The 15,281-nt window shown below is 51.9% G+C and overlaps 1 protein-coding gene across 1 annotated transcript; it reads left to right on the forward strand.

Annotated features, from left to right (window-relative positions):
- The first annotated feature begins 1,040 nt into the window (after window positions 1–1,040).
- On the forward strand, window positions 1,041–12,050 carry LOC311532235 (CMP-N-acetylneuraminate-beta-galactosamide-alpha-2,3-sialyltransferase 4-like). The gene is made up of 9 exons (XM_084650521.1): window positions 1,041–1,093; window positions 1,544–1,600; window positions 2,561–2,688; window positions 5,539–5,602; window positions 6,519–6,614; window positions 7,399–7,591; window positions 8,292–8,420; window positions 10,629–10,775; window positions 11,815–12,050. Exons 1-9 carry the CDS (start codon window positions 1,071–1,073, stop codon window positions 11,920–11,922), a joined length of 945 nt encoding a protein of 314 aa, XP_084506647.1. The 5' UTR covers window positions 1,041–1,070; the 3' UTR covers window positions 11,923–12,050.
- Window positions 12,051–15,281: the final 3,231 nt, after the last annotated feature.

Raw genomic sequence — 15,281 nt, forward strand, 5'->3', positions numbered from 1 at the left:
AACCCACATTTTGGGGGGCAGGATTGGGGTTCTGGCTGTTTGTGTTCTTTCCAGGTCCCGCTGGTGGATGTGCTGGGGGGGGGGGGAATGGCTCCCTGTAATAGAAACATGAGAGGTTTGAAGGAGCCTGCTCCCTGCATCCCCTAATCTGTGCAGATACGAGGCTGTTGAAGAGACAATGAGAAAGAGAGAGAGCTGGGCTCAGCGTAAATGAAGCCTTTGCCAACTGTGTCCAGCAAAGGGCATGCTCAGGGTTGCGGATGTAACTCAGGGCTGCTATCTGTAGTGCCTGTGGTTAGAGTGGGGAGGGGGCTGAGACTCAGCGCTCCGGGGTTCTATTCCTGGCCCTGAAAGGGAGTCTGTGGCTTAAAGCAGTGGGCTGGGAGTCAGGGCTCATGGGTCTTCTTCTTTCTAGTTCTGCTGCTAACTTAGTGAAGGGCTTTGACAAGTCACTTAACCTCTCTGTGCTGCTATGTTGCCATTTTACAGAGGAGGGAATAATACCTACCCTACGGGGGTGCTGCAGGTCGTAATGTTTGCAATGCGCAGCAAGGGCCCAGGGTGGAAATTGCTGTAGAAATACTAGGAATTATTAACAGAAAGTCCCATTCAATCCTGGCCAGTGAGGGACTAGTTCTGATCTAGCCACTCAGGGGCTCCCCTGTTCTGGAACAGTATCTGCAGGTCTTCAGCCCTATGTGGTTGAAACTCACGTCAGTCGGATGTGCGTTTCGGGGGCTAGGCGGCAGGTGAGCCCAGCTGTGGTGCTGCTAGGAGGGAGGGATAGCTCAGGGGTTTGAACATTGGCCTGCTAAACCCAGGGTTGTGAGTTCAATCCTTGAGGAGGCCATTTAGGGATCTAGAGCAAAAAGAAAATAAGGGGAAAAAATTGGGATGATTTAGTTGGGGTTGGTCCTGCTTTGAGCAGGGAGTTGAACTAGATGACCTCCTGAGGTCCCTTCTAACCCTGATATTCTATGAGGCCGTTGCTTCCCTGTTTCAGCGTGTCCGCCTTGTGTCCATTTCCTTCAACAGTGCTCAGTGTGCAAGTTTTCCGGTACTGCAGGAGGATGTCACCTGATGTTCCCTTTGAGTAAGTCACCCTGCTTCCCCAGGCCCGATCTGCATGACATTAGGCTCGTAGCGGGGGCTCAGGAGCCAGAAACACACCTCACCTGTAAAGCTCAGACCTTTCTGTCCTGGGACAATGGAGACTGCTCGCTCCCAGTGTGGGGCATGGGGAACCATGGGGAGTTTGGGAGAGCTGTGTTCTGCCTGGTGAGGAGATGATCTGAATTGTGTGGCAGGGAGGATGGGGTGGAAGGAGAGGAAAGGAAGAGAAAAGTAGCAGGGGGGAAAAAGTCACGGAAGGACTCAATTCTAAACCTAAAATCTTCCCATAGTGTGGGATCCCTGGCAGGTCGTGGAGAGGGAGCCGGAGGGGTGTGCTAATGGACAGTTCTGGAGCAGACTCATGGAGGGCTAGAGAGGGGGTGGAGGCAGTCAGAAGGCTGTGAATAAATGAGCCATGTGTCTTTCACAGGAAGGACATCAACATTTGCAGGAAGCGCTTTGCATGGAGAAATCCCATTCTTGGCAGGTTTGTTAGTTGCTTTTGATTTGCCCTGGGGATGTTGGCGAGGGAGGGTTTGACGCTCTGACCAGTGTATGTGGAGGGGCAGGGCAGTCCCAGTGTGTGGGGAATTCAGCAGACTGGAAGGGAGATGTCCACTGTGAGTGCTGATACCGCTGTGAAGTCAGTGAACAAGCTGAGGTGAGACACGCTGAGGAACCGCAACAGGAAAAGCAGACCTCACTTCCGCCCCAGGGCAGAGCAACTGAAAGATGACGCAGCATTTCCAAGACGTCGGCAGGCCAAGGCAAGGGGAACACGTTGGGGAAGTTGAGTGTGGGAGCTCAGAGGGGATTTCGCCATCGCAGGCCGGGCTGAGACATGGGGTGGAACCAGCCAGGGCTAACAGGGTGGGATGTGGTTCCTTGTCTAGAAGCGCTTGGGGAGAGCACAGAAGCATCCGAGTGCCCTCGGTCAGCGGCTCTCAGCCTTTCCAGACAACTGTACCCCTTTCAGGAGTCTGATTTGTCTTGCGTACCCCCAAGTTTCACCTCATTTAAAAATGACTTGCTGACAAAATCAGACATAAAAAATACAGAAGTATCACAGCTCACTATTGCTGAAAAATTGCTGACTTTCTGATTTTTACCATATAATTATGAAATAAATCAACTGGAATATAAAAACTGCACTTCCATCTCAGTGTGCAGTATCTAGTGCAGTATAAACAAGTCAGCGTCTGTATGACATTTTAGTTTGTACTGACCTCGCTAGTGCTTTTTATGTAGCCTGTTGTAAAACTAGGTGCATATTTAGATGAGCTGACGTACCCCCTGGCAGACCTCTACATACCCCCGGGGGTACACCCACCCCTGGTTGAGAACAACTGCCCTAAATGAGCCTGGACGCTCAGCCCATGTGCCGAGGCTGTGACTGGCATTTTCTCCTCTGGACCCTGCTGCTAACACCCAGGCTCTCTCTTGCTAGGTTTGAGCCTGACTGGAAGCCTTTCCTGACCAGCAGGGAGTTATTCTGGCAGGACAACACCCCTGCCAGGAGACAACTAAACTACCTTCTCCAGTTCCATATGCTTCCCTTTGGACTGAAGAGCTCGGGTACCGGTCTCCCCCCTCCCCAAGCACACCCTTTGCTCGCGGTTAACTCGCGGGACTGTGGGGGCCCACTGGGCATCAGAAAAGCCTCTCCATTACGCAGCCACACGGAGATATGGAAGGTGCGGGTGGTGCTAGGATAGAAATATGCCAGGGCTCATCAGAGCTGGACCGCAGGATTTCCTGGGTAGGTGGTCAGGCTGGAGGAGTGTCGGCTTTGCTCCCTGGATACGACTGTGTGAGGATGAACGTGGGGAATGGCGGAGATGAAGGAAGGAGGAAACTCTTTAATTCCATTCTCCAGCAGGGCCAGTAGGCCCATGAATAGAATTGATGAGTGCTGTACTGTTAAAGCTTCCATTGCAGTCCACGGTCATAGTCCCATCGACCCCCGCAATGGGCTGGTATCGGGGCTCTCAGTTCTGAACCGTCCCAGCGTGTGCCCTGATTATTTGTATGCTGGGACACTTGATGGAAAACCTAGGCAAAATATGATCCCTGCCCTAAAGAGTTTGCCAACTACCTGGTGCAGTGACACAGGGAGTGAAAGCCCTGGGCAGCAGGGGGAATAGGGAGAAGGGAGGGCAAAGGCTACAGCGATAGTTTCCTTGGGGCAAGGGGCTGCGTGTTTGGCCAGGCTCCCCCAGTGCAATGTGTTGTCCATGTCTGTGCCACTGTATAATCATAGAATCATAGAATATCAGGGTTGGAAGGGACCTCAGGAGGTCATCTAGTCCAACCCCCTGCTCAAAGCAGGACCAATCCCCAATTAAATCATCCCAGCCAGGGCTTTGTCAAGCCTGACCTTAAAACCTTCTAAGGAAGGAGATTCTACCACCTCCCTAGGTAATGCATTCCAGTGTTTCACCACCCTCCTAGTGAAAAAGTTTTTCCTAATATCCAACCTAAACCTCCCCCACTGCAACTTGAGACCATTACTCCTTGTCCTGTCCTCTTATACCACTGAGAATAGTCTAGAATCATCCTCTCTGGAACCACCTCTCAGGTAGTTGAAAGCAGCTATCAAATTCCCCCTCATTCTTCTCTTCTGCAGACTAAACAATCCCAGTTCCCTCAGCCTCTCCTCATAAGTCATGTGTTCCAGACCCCTAATCATTTTTGTTGCCCTTCGCTGGACTCTCTCCAATTTATCCACATCCTTCTTGTAGTGTGGGGCCCAAAACTGGACACAGTACTCCAGATGAGGCCTCACCAATGTCGAATAGAGGGGGACGATCACATCCCTCGATCTGCTCGCTATGCCCCTACTTATACATCCCAAAATGCCATTGGCCTTCTTGGCAACAAGGGCACACTGCTGACTCATATCCAGCTTCTCGTCCACTGTCACCCCTAGGTCCTTTTCCGCAGAACTGCTGCCTAGCCATTTGGTCCCTAGTCTGTAGCTGTGCATTGGGTTCTTCCGTCCTAAGTGCAGGACCCTGCACTTATCCTTATTGAACCTCATCAGATTTCTTTTGGCCCAATCCTCCAATTTGTCTAGGTCCCTCTGTATCCTATCCCTGCCCTCCAGCGTATCTACCACTCCTCCCAGTTTAGTATCATCCGCAAATTTGCTGAGAGTGCAATCCACACCATCCTCCAGATCATTTATGAAGATATTGAACAAAACCGGCCCCAGGACTGACCCCTGGGGCACTCCACTTGACACCGGCTGCCAACTAGACATGAAGCCATTGATCACTACCCGTTGAGCCCGACAATCTAGCCAACTTTCTACCCGCCTTATAGTGCATTCATCCAGCCCATACTTCTTTAACTTGCTGATAAGAATACTGTGGGAGACTGTGTCAAAAGCTTTGCTAAAGACAAGAAACAATACCTCCACTGCTTTCCCTTCATCCACAGAACCAGTAATCTCATCATAGAAGGCGATTAGATTAGTCAGGCATGACCTTCTCTTGGTGAATCCATGCTGACTGTTCCTGATCAATAATTAATAGAGAGGTCTGTTCACATGTGGGGGTGATCACATGTAGGATAATTAATAGAGAGGTCTGACATTCATCTGCTCCAGGGCTTGTCTGTACAGAGACACCGTGCACGGCAAGCTGGGGTGTCAATCTACAGCCCGCTGGGTGCTCAGTGGCTGTATGGACCCTCCTGCCACGCATTCGAGTTCTCTGGTGCGCTTTGGGTACTGCAGTTTGAAACAGCAGCCGATCAGAGCGCAGTGCGGGCATTGGAGTGCATGGCAGTGCTGGGTCCACGCGGCCACGTAGAGCATGGCAGGCTACTGCGCTGTAGATTTACACCCCAGCTTGCCGTGCCCTGAGTCTCTGGGTAGACATACACAGGATGTGGAGACTATTCGGCAAACAGGTGGAGCGGATGAAACCAAGGAGTCGTGTCTTCGGGAAGGGATCACTTGGCCCAGGCAAATGATTAAGAACATAAGAACAGCCAAACTGGGTCAGACCAAAGGTCCATCTAGCCCAGTGTCCTGTCTTCCGACAGTGGCCGATGCCAGGTGCCCCAGAGGGAATGAACAGAACAGGGAATCATCAAGTGACCCATCCCCTGTCATCCATTCCCAGCTTCTGCCAAAGCGAGGCTAGAGACACCATTCCTGCCCATCCTGGCTAATAGCCATGGATGGACCTATCCTCCGTGAATTCATCTAGTTCTTTTTTGAACCCTGTTATAGTCTTGGCCTGCACAACATCCTCTGGCAAGGAGTTCCACAGGTTGACTGTGCTTTGTGTGAAAAATACTTCCTTTTGTTTGTTTTAAACCTGCCTGTTCATTTCATTTGGTGACCCCTAGTTCTTTTGATCTTGTGTTTATTGTGTTCTCGTGTCATTGTTTAACCTCTTTCTCCTTTCTGTCCAGTTCTCCATGCGTTCCACACATTACAGCTCCTCCCGCAGCAGGGGATGCCAAAGTCCATTGAGCGGTAGGGGGCTGGCTGGTGGCTGTGTGTCGGTGGGACAATGGTGGGTGTTAGTGGTGGGGAAACCTCAAAAAAGGGTTTAGCAGCTTGGTTTGGCACCATTGTATCTGAGGCTCATTAAAGTTCTCCCATTCTTACCTCCCCTCCAATCCATCCCCTCTGCTGACACCCTGCTGCCTCTCCTCGCCTCCCAAAAGGCCCCTTCTACTCTCCCTGCAGGCCCCTCTAGCTTGCCCTTCTGGTCCGCCTTGGTGCCCAGGGCCTCAGAAAGGTCACTAGCCGCTGCCCTCTAATTTCTATTACACCCTGCTCTCTCCTCCTCCCCCATCACCATCTACCTCCTCCCAGGGCGGGGCCGCTCAGGGCACACAGAGGTACGTGCATATGTCTGTGGCGCTCGTCCACTACTGGCTGTGAAGCATGGTCCGTCTGCTGGGCATCCGTTAGCCACTGGATTGCTTCCCTCTTCCACCAGTGCCTTCTGGCCCTTCCAGTACAGACTGTGTTATCATGGCTGCCTCCCCCTCCACCAGCTTAGCCAAGGCCACACGCAAGTTTCTTAGTATGCTGGGGAGACTCCATGCCTTGCTCCTCTCACTGGGGCATGGCCACATCCAGCCGAGCGGAGTGCAGCATCCCTGTGTTGCAGGGCTAACCAGGTAATAGATGGGCTTTCTGGGTTGGACTGGCAGCGCTCCGTACCTTGCCAAGCCCACTCCTGGTATCTGAGCCCAGCAGGAGCAGCTGAATTCTCCTGGGGCCGGGCTGAGTTCCAGGTTTCCTCTGTGCTGCAGTCACATGGCATTGTTCTGGGGAGGCCCATCAGTAGTCCAGACAAGCCCTGGGCGATATTGCTCTAGAGGGGGAGGAACTGGGCCAAACAGGGCCTCACATGCATTCCATTGGCTCCTCTGTCCAGTCTTCGGTGCCGAAGGTGCGTCGTGGTCGGCAACAGTAACTCCATTCGTGGCCGAGGCTTCGGGGCAGTGATTGACTCACACAACATTGTCATCAGGTACCGGATGCTCCCTGGGACCAACACGCAGAGGGGAACCGATGGCTTGATGTACACGTGCTTAGCTCTTTCTGTATAGCCAGCTTGACCCCTGCGTTCAGGGAGCCTCATGACCTTGGCCAAACACACAAGTAGATGCCATGGTTATCAGAATTCACAGCCTCCAAAATTGCAGGCCTTTTCTGTGGGTGCTCTGTGGGTACAGCTACACTGCAATAAAAATCCTGTCTGTACTGCAATTTTTAGCCCCACAGCCCGAGTCCCGCAAGCCTGAGTCAGCTGACCTGGGCCAGCCACCCCTATGCTGTGGGTCTCTTATTGCAGTGTAGATGAATCCTTTGACCTCTTCCATTTGCTCATTCAGTAGAAAGGAGAATGGTCTTGTAGTCAAGGTCTTGCTTTGGGACTCAGGAGATCTGAGTTGAATTTTTGGCAATGCCATCGATTTCCTGAGTGAAAGTCACTTAATTTCTCTGTGCATCCATTCCCCATCTGCAAAACGGGGCTAAAATCATACTGCCTTCTGCCACCCTTTGTGTGCCTTTATGTAGCTTTTTGGATCATGGACCATTTCTTACTATGTGTGCATGCATTGCCTCGCACACTGGAGCTGTGATATCAATTGAGGCCGCGAGGTGTTGTAAATAACAAAGTAGTAAAGTAAAATAAACCCCCACATGTGAAGAAGTCTGACCCTGGGTTCCATCCGGCAGTGGCACATGACCTGTTCCGTGACAACCTGTGTATCTGGCATGCTCTCAGCACTCTGTCTTTCACCCCTCAGGTTAAACAATGCTCCAGTGAAAGAGCACAAGGAAGACGTTGGTGAGAAAACCAGCATCCGGCTCTTCTTCCCCGAGTCTGCTCTGTCCAACCCTCTGGATAACAATGACAATGAAACGCTGATGGTGCTCGTTGCATTCAAGAGCCTGGATTTTATCTGGGTGAAGGAAATGCTGCTGAAGACAAGGAATAAGGTGAGGCTTCTCAAAGGGCTATCTGGAGGTGCTCGGCCAAGTGGCATGCAATAAGGGTAAGTGAAGAGGTTTCGGGGCTCTCTTGTGCTCTTCCATATCACGAGGTGCACCTAAGCAGCTTGCCATGAGCAGTGGGGTGACCCCAAGCTTCTGGTCCAATCTGGCTCTCAACTCATCCGTCATTAAATGGGAATACTGTCTACATGGGAACTAATCCTAGAAGGCTGATGGCATTGGGAGCAGGAGAAGGGACCAGACTTCGCCATCCTTACTCAGCAGAAAGTCCGGTTGATTCTAATCCTGTAGCCAACTGTTACTCAGTGCGAACATGGGCAGCAGAGTCTGGACAGCACCAGGGTAGATGCAGGCTGGGATTTCGACAGTCAGGCACCCAATTCTCATTGAAATTCAGTGGCAATTGGATGCCTCACTCTCATTTGCACCTTTGAAAATCTTCCCCTTAGTTACTAACCACTTGCCCTTACTTGTTGGTACTGACCTGTCTTGTCAGGTTACTTATGTCTGCTACCTCCATGTGATCTCTCTGTGCTAATTCCTGTAGCCATTGTTATGTATGCATTTCTTATTTGTACTAATCACCTGCCCTCCTATGCTCTGCTGCTTCCTAATGAGTCAACAGGCTGGGATATTGCAGCTGGATCCAAAATTCTCTCTCTCTCTCTCTCTCTCCCCCCTACAGACTGTACAGGGGTTTTGGCGCCAGCCTCCCAGTGAATGGAAGTGGAATGCCTCTCACCTGCGGATTCTGCACCCTTACGTCACCTACGAAGCAACATACAAATTGCTTCAGCTGGAGAAGAGGGGCAAGGTATGGCCCTGACTGCCTGACAGGGAGAAAGCTCCAGGATGCTACTTGCCTCCTTTAACTCTGTGCCTTCCTACTTCACCGCAGTACAGTACTGCCCAAAGCAGAATCGCAGAAGGAGATGGAGGGGTGGAGAGGAAAGTCCTCTTTGATCATCCAATCCATCTGCCTGCCAGAGCCGGGTGCATGCCTTTAGCAGGATTTCTGTTGCCATGGCTGACCTTGCTCTAAATGGGCAATGGGTGTTTCTACCCCATCCACCGGGTCTGTGTCTGGATATTACTGACATTCAGCCTAAATTTCCCTTTCTTAATTTCATCCCACCATTCCTTGCCATGCGAGTCTGAACAATGTCTCCCCAGCTTGGTAAATGCTTAGCCAAGCTGTGTGTATTTGGTTCTTCTCTTTCCCCATCAGATGGACCCATACTGATAATGGGCTTCTAAGGAAGAGAGGAATTTAGGTTTGCATCCCTTAAAGCAGTGAGGTATGCAGGAAAGCTCAAGTCTAATCCTGGCTCTGTTGTCAACTCCTTCTGTAGCATTAGCTTCCCCACTCGTTGGGGGCACCGAGGATTATCTAGTTAATAAGTATAATCATTCTTTGTCTTTTGTCCTGATCCTCAAAGCGCTTTGCAGCCATTAATTAATTCAGCCACCACCACGAATTAGGGAAGCATTGTAATTGGCATTTTCTGAGGGGGAAGCTGAGGCAGGGTGTCTAAATGACTTGCCCAAGGTCAGGCAGTGATTCATAGCCAGGGCTGGGATTGGGACTGGGACCCAAGTCTCCAGATCTCCAAACCCATGTGCTACAACGTATCCTCGCTGAAAGTGCTACTGTCCATGCGGAAAGTGCGAAGTGTGTACTTAGAGACCGGAGACCGGATGGTATTGTCGGTAGCTACCGGTGAGGTGCTCTGCTCTGGTTCGATGATGATAACAGTCGGCTGCGTGCGTGTTCCCTCTGTGTGCTGCCTCAGCTCTGCGCAGGTAGCTGACACAGCAGACCCCGAGAGAACCCTCAAAGACCACAGACTCTAGTAAGGCACCTGGCCAGGTTTATTGTCCAGCGAAGCGCAGTAATAGTTTCATGTAGACTCTACAGGACATACTACGAATATGTGCCCCCTGGCAATGGACACAGCTCACTCCACTGCCCTCTAGGCTGGACAAAGATATGCACTCCGGGACCTATTTTTATACCGGACAGATTACTCATCCCTCCTGACGTACTGAGGTACAGCCCCTTGACTCATTAGGGTGCTGTCTCCCCCTTTGATCATGTTGGTTCAAACAAACAGCTCTGTCCATCATGCTGTCCTTTTGACCCTGTCTTTGGGATGCACTTGCCTGTTCCTTGTTATCTCTGGGAAGTGTCCTTGTATCAGGATGTCCAGGTGCCATCTTGGCACACGTTCGTTCCTCTTATTACTACTTATATCATTAGTGCATGCTTTCTAGGAGCCCTTTTCTTGCCATGTTCTGCAATTAGGGCGTGCCTCTGGCTCACAGCCCAGCTTTGCTTAGCAATGTCTGAAAGTACTTTGGTTCAGGCTTTAGGCCTCAGACCAGGCCTCTGATACAAGGGTTTATATTTCAGGGCCTCTTACTACAGATGTTACGTTGGCTCCGGAGCTGAGCTTTGTAGCTGTTCTGCTTGGTCTCATTTATTTTTTTTTTAATGCAGGTGTTCGTTTGTGAAGGCCAGTGTCGCCTTTAAATGACTGATGGTGGAGTTTTGTAACTTTTAGGCTGGAATTTAATGCATGGGCTCGAATTTAGAACAACCCTAACACGCCAACCAGAGAGAGTACATACTCAGACAAGGCATACCCAGAAGTCCGATAGGGACAGATTGCATGCTTGCTCAGTAGTATGTGCAGACCTGCAGTGCCTGCTGGATTCCTTCCAGAAGCCCATAGATCTCCACTGTGGTTAACATTTGACTTTTCCAAAGGCCCCGTTCTCACTACAGGCCGCTCTGCTCTTCCCAGCGTCACTTTAAAAAGTTGCACCTTGTGGTTTTGTCACAGAAACGGCAAGACCTGTAAACTCCGCCCTTCTGTCTGTCTTGGTATTTTTCTGCCAAGTGGGGCATGGAGGGGGCAGTTGGTCCCAGAGGTAGCCAGGTTGCTTGGGGCTGGTGTGGTAAAAGTTGAGACCAAAATGCATAATGCAATTTGAAAATGTGTCATATCCTTTTATCCAGAAGTATTCCACCACCGGAATCATCGCTTTGAACTTAGCCCTCCATGTCTGCCACGAGGTTAACATCATAGGATTTGGATACCCTGACAAGCATGACAATACCACACCAGTACACTACTATGACACGGAGCATCTGAGCCAGGGCGTGGTAAGATTATCCTCGTTCTGCTAACCTGTTCCTTGTGATGCCACCCGCTGGGAGAGGCTGGGACTGGAGTAGCTGGCAGCCCCCCACGCTTGGTGCTTCTTCATCATTCCCCACAGCGACTCCTCTTGGGAGAGGCTGGGACTGGAGTAGCTGCTGGGAGCTTTTTGAGAGGATTTCAGGTACAGACTCTGTCCACTCCAGTACAGCATTTGGAATGGCAATATGGGCCCAATCCAGTGCCCATTGAAATCAACGGGAGTCTTGCTATTGATTCTGAGAGCTGGTCTCCCCTCCTGTTGCCTTCACTGTCTTGTTTGTCAGTTCCTCCCTGGTGCCCATCGTCATGCTCAGGCACCGGGGCCTGCAAAGCCACTTTCCTGATCTCATGCAAATCCCCGCTTAAGTCTCACTTTTTCCATGCCACCTGTAAGAAATTAGCCAGCTGAGCCATTCATTTGTTTAAAATACAGAAACCCAATCACCCTTATCCCGCCATGCTGCATAATTGCATGACGGTAGCGCTGTTAACCCTTGCCATTCCTGACCCTTTCCCTTCCCTCCTGTCTTTTTACCCCCTTTTATTAAAGTTATATCATTAATAGCAGTGGCACCTGGAGCCTGTAACTGAGAAGGGGCCCGTCTTGTGTGGGCGCTGTACACACACTACGGGAGACAGTCCCTGCCCAAATCACTTACAGACAGGGTGGAAAGACTAAGGATGAGAGTGGAAATAGAGAGACAAAGTGACTTGCCCAAGGCTATGCAGTGAGTCACTGGCAGTGCTGGGAATAGAACCCAGGTCACCTGGTCCCCAGTTCAGTGCTTGAAGCATGGCACCATACTGATGTTAGCTTGTAAATTTCCTGGGGTAGGGATCTTTGGTCAGATCCCCTGCTGGTCTCAATTGGAGTCGCTCCATTGACACTGATTTACACCAGCTGTGGGTCCAGCCTGCTTTCTGTCTGTGCTGGGCAACATTCAGCACACAGTTCTGGGTGCTGTAAGAAATGATCCATAACAACAGCACTTCTCTCTGCAGTTTGTGACGCACAACATCAGCGCGGAGCAGGCGTGGCTGCTGAAAATGATGGAGCGGGGGATGATTTCCGACTTGTTGCGCCCTTCCTCCTGGTCCTGGGGCCCCTGAGTGGGGGTGACGCTGCGTGATGTTCCAGGAGCCGTTGCTCCATGCACCAGTGTTGGGCCACGGTTGGCTTTTACTCTTGTTGTTGTTCTGATCTGTATCGGACAGGGCAGGCGTTATCCTGTTCTGTACCTGGTGGGCAGTAAGCCATGGTCCTCCGGCGTTTGACTGCATGGCCTTTGCTCTGATGGCCTGCGACCTTTGCCTCTAATCACTGATCCATGGCTTCCTTGGTGGAGGAGGAAGAGTGCCATATGGTGCTTCCCACACCTTTTGGAAACAGCCCTCCCTGCTTTGCCTGCTAGTCACTTGTATTAACCCTTGACTTGAGAGGTTAAGGCCCCGCATTAGGGCATTGAGGGGTGGTCTTAAGCCAGGTCCCTTACAGTTCTCAGCCCCTTTCTCTGGAGCTTCAAGTGAGAAGGAGCTGGTCCCGTTAGCTTGGAGAAGGACTCTGCTGAACCCTCAGAGGATCCGGTATCTCAGGTGATCTTTGAAACGTTGGGGAAAGTTATTGGCAGTGGGACCGTGCTGATGAGTGTTTCTGTTTGGAAATAAAGACAGAACTGGTTCTAAGTGGGCCTGGGAGTGTCTCTGATTGGCACCAGGGTTATAGGGAGGGGTTGTCTGGAGGGGACTAATGTGGATGATGGTACGCAGTGTCACTACAAACTCTTTGCTGCTCCTGGATCTACAGTTACTGCCCCCCTTCTCTGCACACTCTTGATGGCTTTGCTTGCCCCTCCCAACCTGCCATGACTGCATAGCCACCCCCTGCCCCATTGCTCACCCTGCCGGAGCTGGGAAGTTGCTGGCCTGTTATGCCAGAATTCCTCCTTCCATCAAATCTGATCTGTAAAACTCCTGTGCACGACTGGCTCAGACACCAAAATCCCCCCCACTTACAGCTTCCTTCCACCCTCTCCTCCAGGCCTCCATCCCCACCGCACACTTTCCCCTGCCTCCTTCCAGTGCTCCCTCACTGCCACATTCACCTTTCCCCAGCCCCACTCATTGCTGGGCTCATCTTTCCCCATGCCCAGTGCAGCTTCCACACCCTGCTCGCTCACCTTTCTCCAGCTCTCACTAGAAAGCCTTGCCTAGGTTGGGAAGGTTTCTTGGTGTAACCTGTCCTAAGGGGTGAGTTTAAACTGATACAGTGATCCCAGTATCTCCCGGGATGGACACTTTGATTTGGGTACAGCTATGTAGCCGGTAGACAAGGCCTTAGCCTCCTCCGTCCCCTCCCTGCAGCTAGTGTGCAGCACTCTCTGTGCGGCTGTCTACGCTCCATTTCTCCTTGGTGACTTCCCTGGCTTTGACTCTGCTCCATTTCTGCCCCAGCGTGTCTCTGCATCTCACTTTGTACAGCATTAACTTTCTTCCTTTCGGTCCTACTTCTCCCCTGCAAGCCAAGCTGCTGTGTACAGACGTGTACCCGGTATCCATCGAACTGAAACGTATCACCGCGGTGAGTCTGTACGATTCAGAACGGAACCAAAATGGGGGAAGGTGCCCTGTGTTGGGGGCGAGGGGGAAGAGCCTGAGAGGTTGGCTGCTAAGCTGAGTTTGGGGATGAAGTCGCTGGTAGGCAGAAGGAGAGGGCCAAGAATGGCTAAGCGGAGGATTCGGACTCTCACAATAACACGGATGCACGCCGGCAGAGCTGAGTCAAGCTGCCAGCCCTGGAGGAGGGAAGGTGGGGATCTGTTAGCAAATGATGGGATGTGTTTTATTTTTATCGGTTTAAGCATTGGCTCGCTGCGAGGGCCCCACAGAAACAAAAGCTAGGGTGCAGAGCACCTTTATTCTAGAGGAGATCTCAGTGTGTCCTCTTCCCTGGGCAACAACTCCTCCCACCGTGCTCCTGTGCTCCCCCCAATGAAGCAGCGCGCCCGCAGTGACTCTGTCCACCATGACTTACAACTCCCTGCTTGTACCTGGCTTATTGCACAATGGAAACTGGGTAAACGACAGAAGGGCTTTATTGAATAGGCAGCATTAGGGAGGTAACCTCCCTATGAAACATAACCAGGGATGATCCAGGCTTTCCTGCCATAGCTGGGCACAGTCAGGGAGAGGGTAGAATCCAGGAAACCTTGTGATTGTCATTGTTGGAGGCCAAGAATAGGGCAAATGCATCCGACGTGGGAAGATTCATAGAATCATAGAATATCAGGGTTGGAAGGGACCTCAGGAGGTCATCTAGTCCAACCCCCTGCTCAAAGCAGGGCCAATCCCCAACTAAATCATTCTCCTTTAACTCAGTGTTACTGCGTTCTTTTCAGAAGGTCACCGGTCAAATTCCTTGTAAGGATTCCTTGCCAGAGGCCAGATTCAAAGCCTGCTGAAGTCAATGAGAATATTTCCACTGACTTCCGTGGGCTCGGGATCAGACCCTAGGGAAGAAATTCCCCCCTGCAATGTGGTCACCAGTGGCAGAGGCATAGAGAAGGCACGAGCAACCTCCCCTCTGTCCCTGCGCTAGCCCGAGTGCCGGTGTGGGGCTGAATCTGACCCATGAGCTCTGGAGGAGGTGTCCTCTGTGTAGCTGAGCCTGTTCGTTCCTCCCCTCCCCCCTTCCCCGCAAAAGACTGCCAAGCAGGGCATAGCTGTGGCCCTGCCAAAGACCAAGAAGTCTGGAGCCGAGCTCGCCTTTGCCTGCCGGACGCCCACAGTGGTTTTCTCCCCCATTGCTTTCCCGCCCACGATGATTTCCCTGGAGAAAGGAGTGTCATACTTAGCACTGTGTACAGAGGTATTTATAATTCACTCTGCCTGGGCAGACTTCTTGTCTCCATCTCCGCATCCTCTGTCGAGCCGCCCACCTCTGCAGCTGAGCACTGTAGGAACAGACACAGCACGGTCCGCTGCTCTGGGGCCTTGCCGGGACACCCAGCCCCCCCAGCACTACCATGATAGACCAGACCCATACAGGGGAGACCCGCCTTCCTCCCGAGGCCACTGTGACCCAAGTGGTGCCTTCCCTCCCACTCCGCCCTCGCCATGGGGAAGAACTTCGGAGAGGGGTCAGCCAGACATTCCTGCCAGTCGGAGCAGCTGCAGAAGCAGCCAAGGCAGAGACCTGTGGCCATTCAGACCATGTTCTCGGGTTTGAACTGGACTTGCTCTGGCCCGTGCTGACTGGCTCTTTGCTCCAATCCTCTCCCTCCCGCACCGTCTGTTCCCCTCAGCTTCATTCCACGCCTGCCCCTCTTTCTCCCTTCTCCTCTCGTTCCCCTTCCCTGCCACGTCCCTTCGCTCTTCTGATCCCCTCCCAATTAAAACCACCCACGCACTAAAGCCACGTCCTTGTTCCCTCTGCTTGTGCCTTCGCCCCCTTCCTCCACCCCGGGTGTGTC

Source organism: Lepidochelys olivacea (genome assembly GCF_965140295.1).
Source record: "Lepidochelys olivacea isolate rLepOli2 genome assembly, chromosome: 16".
Taxonomy (NCBI): Eukaryota; Metazoa; Chordata; order Testudines; family Cheloniidae; genus Lepidochelys; species Lepidochelys olivacea.

Coding starts and splice junctions, on each gene's coding strand:
- LOC311532235 (XM_084650521.1), top strand. CDS start 1,071: ATGTCACCTGATGTTCCCTTTGA. Junction 2,689..5,538: donor CTTTGGACTGAAGAGCTCGG/GTACCGGTCTCC, acceptor CTTTCTGTCCAG/TTCTCCATGCGTTCCACACA. Junction 8,421..10,628: donor AGCTGGAGAAGAGGGGCAAG/GTATGGCCCTGA, acceptor CCTTTTATCCAG/AAGTATTCCACCACCGGAAT.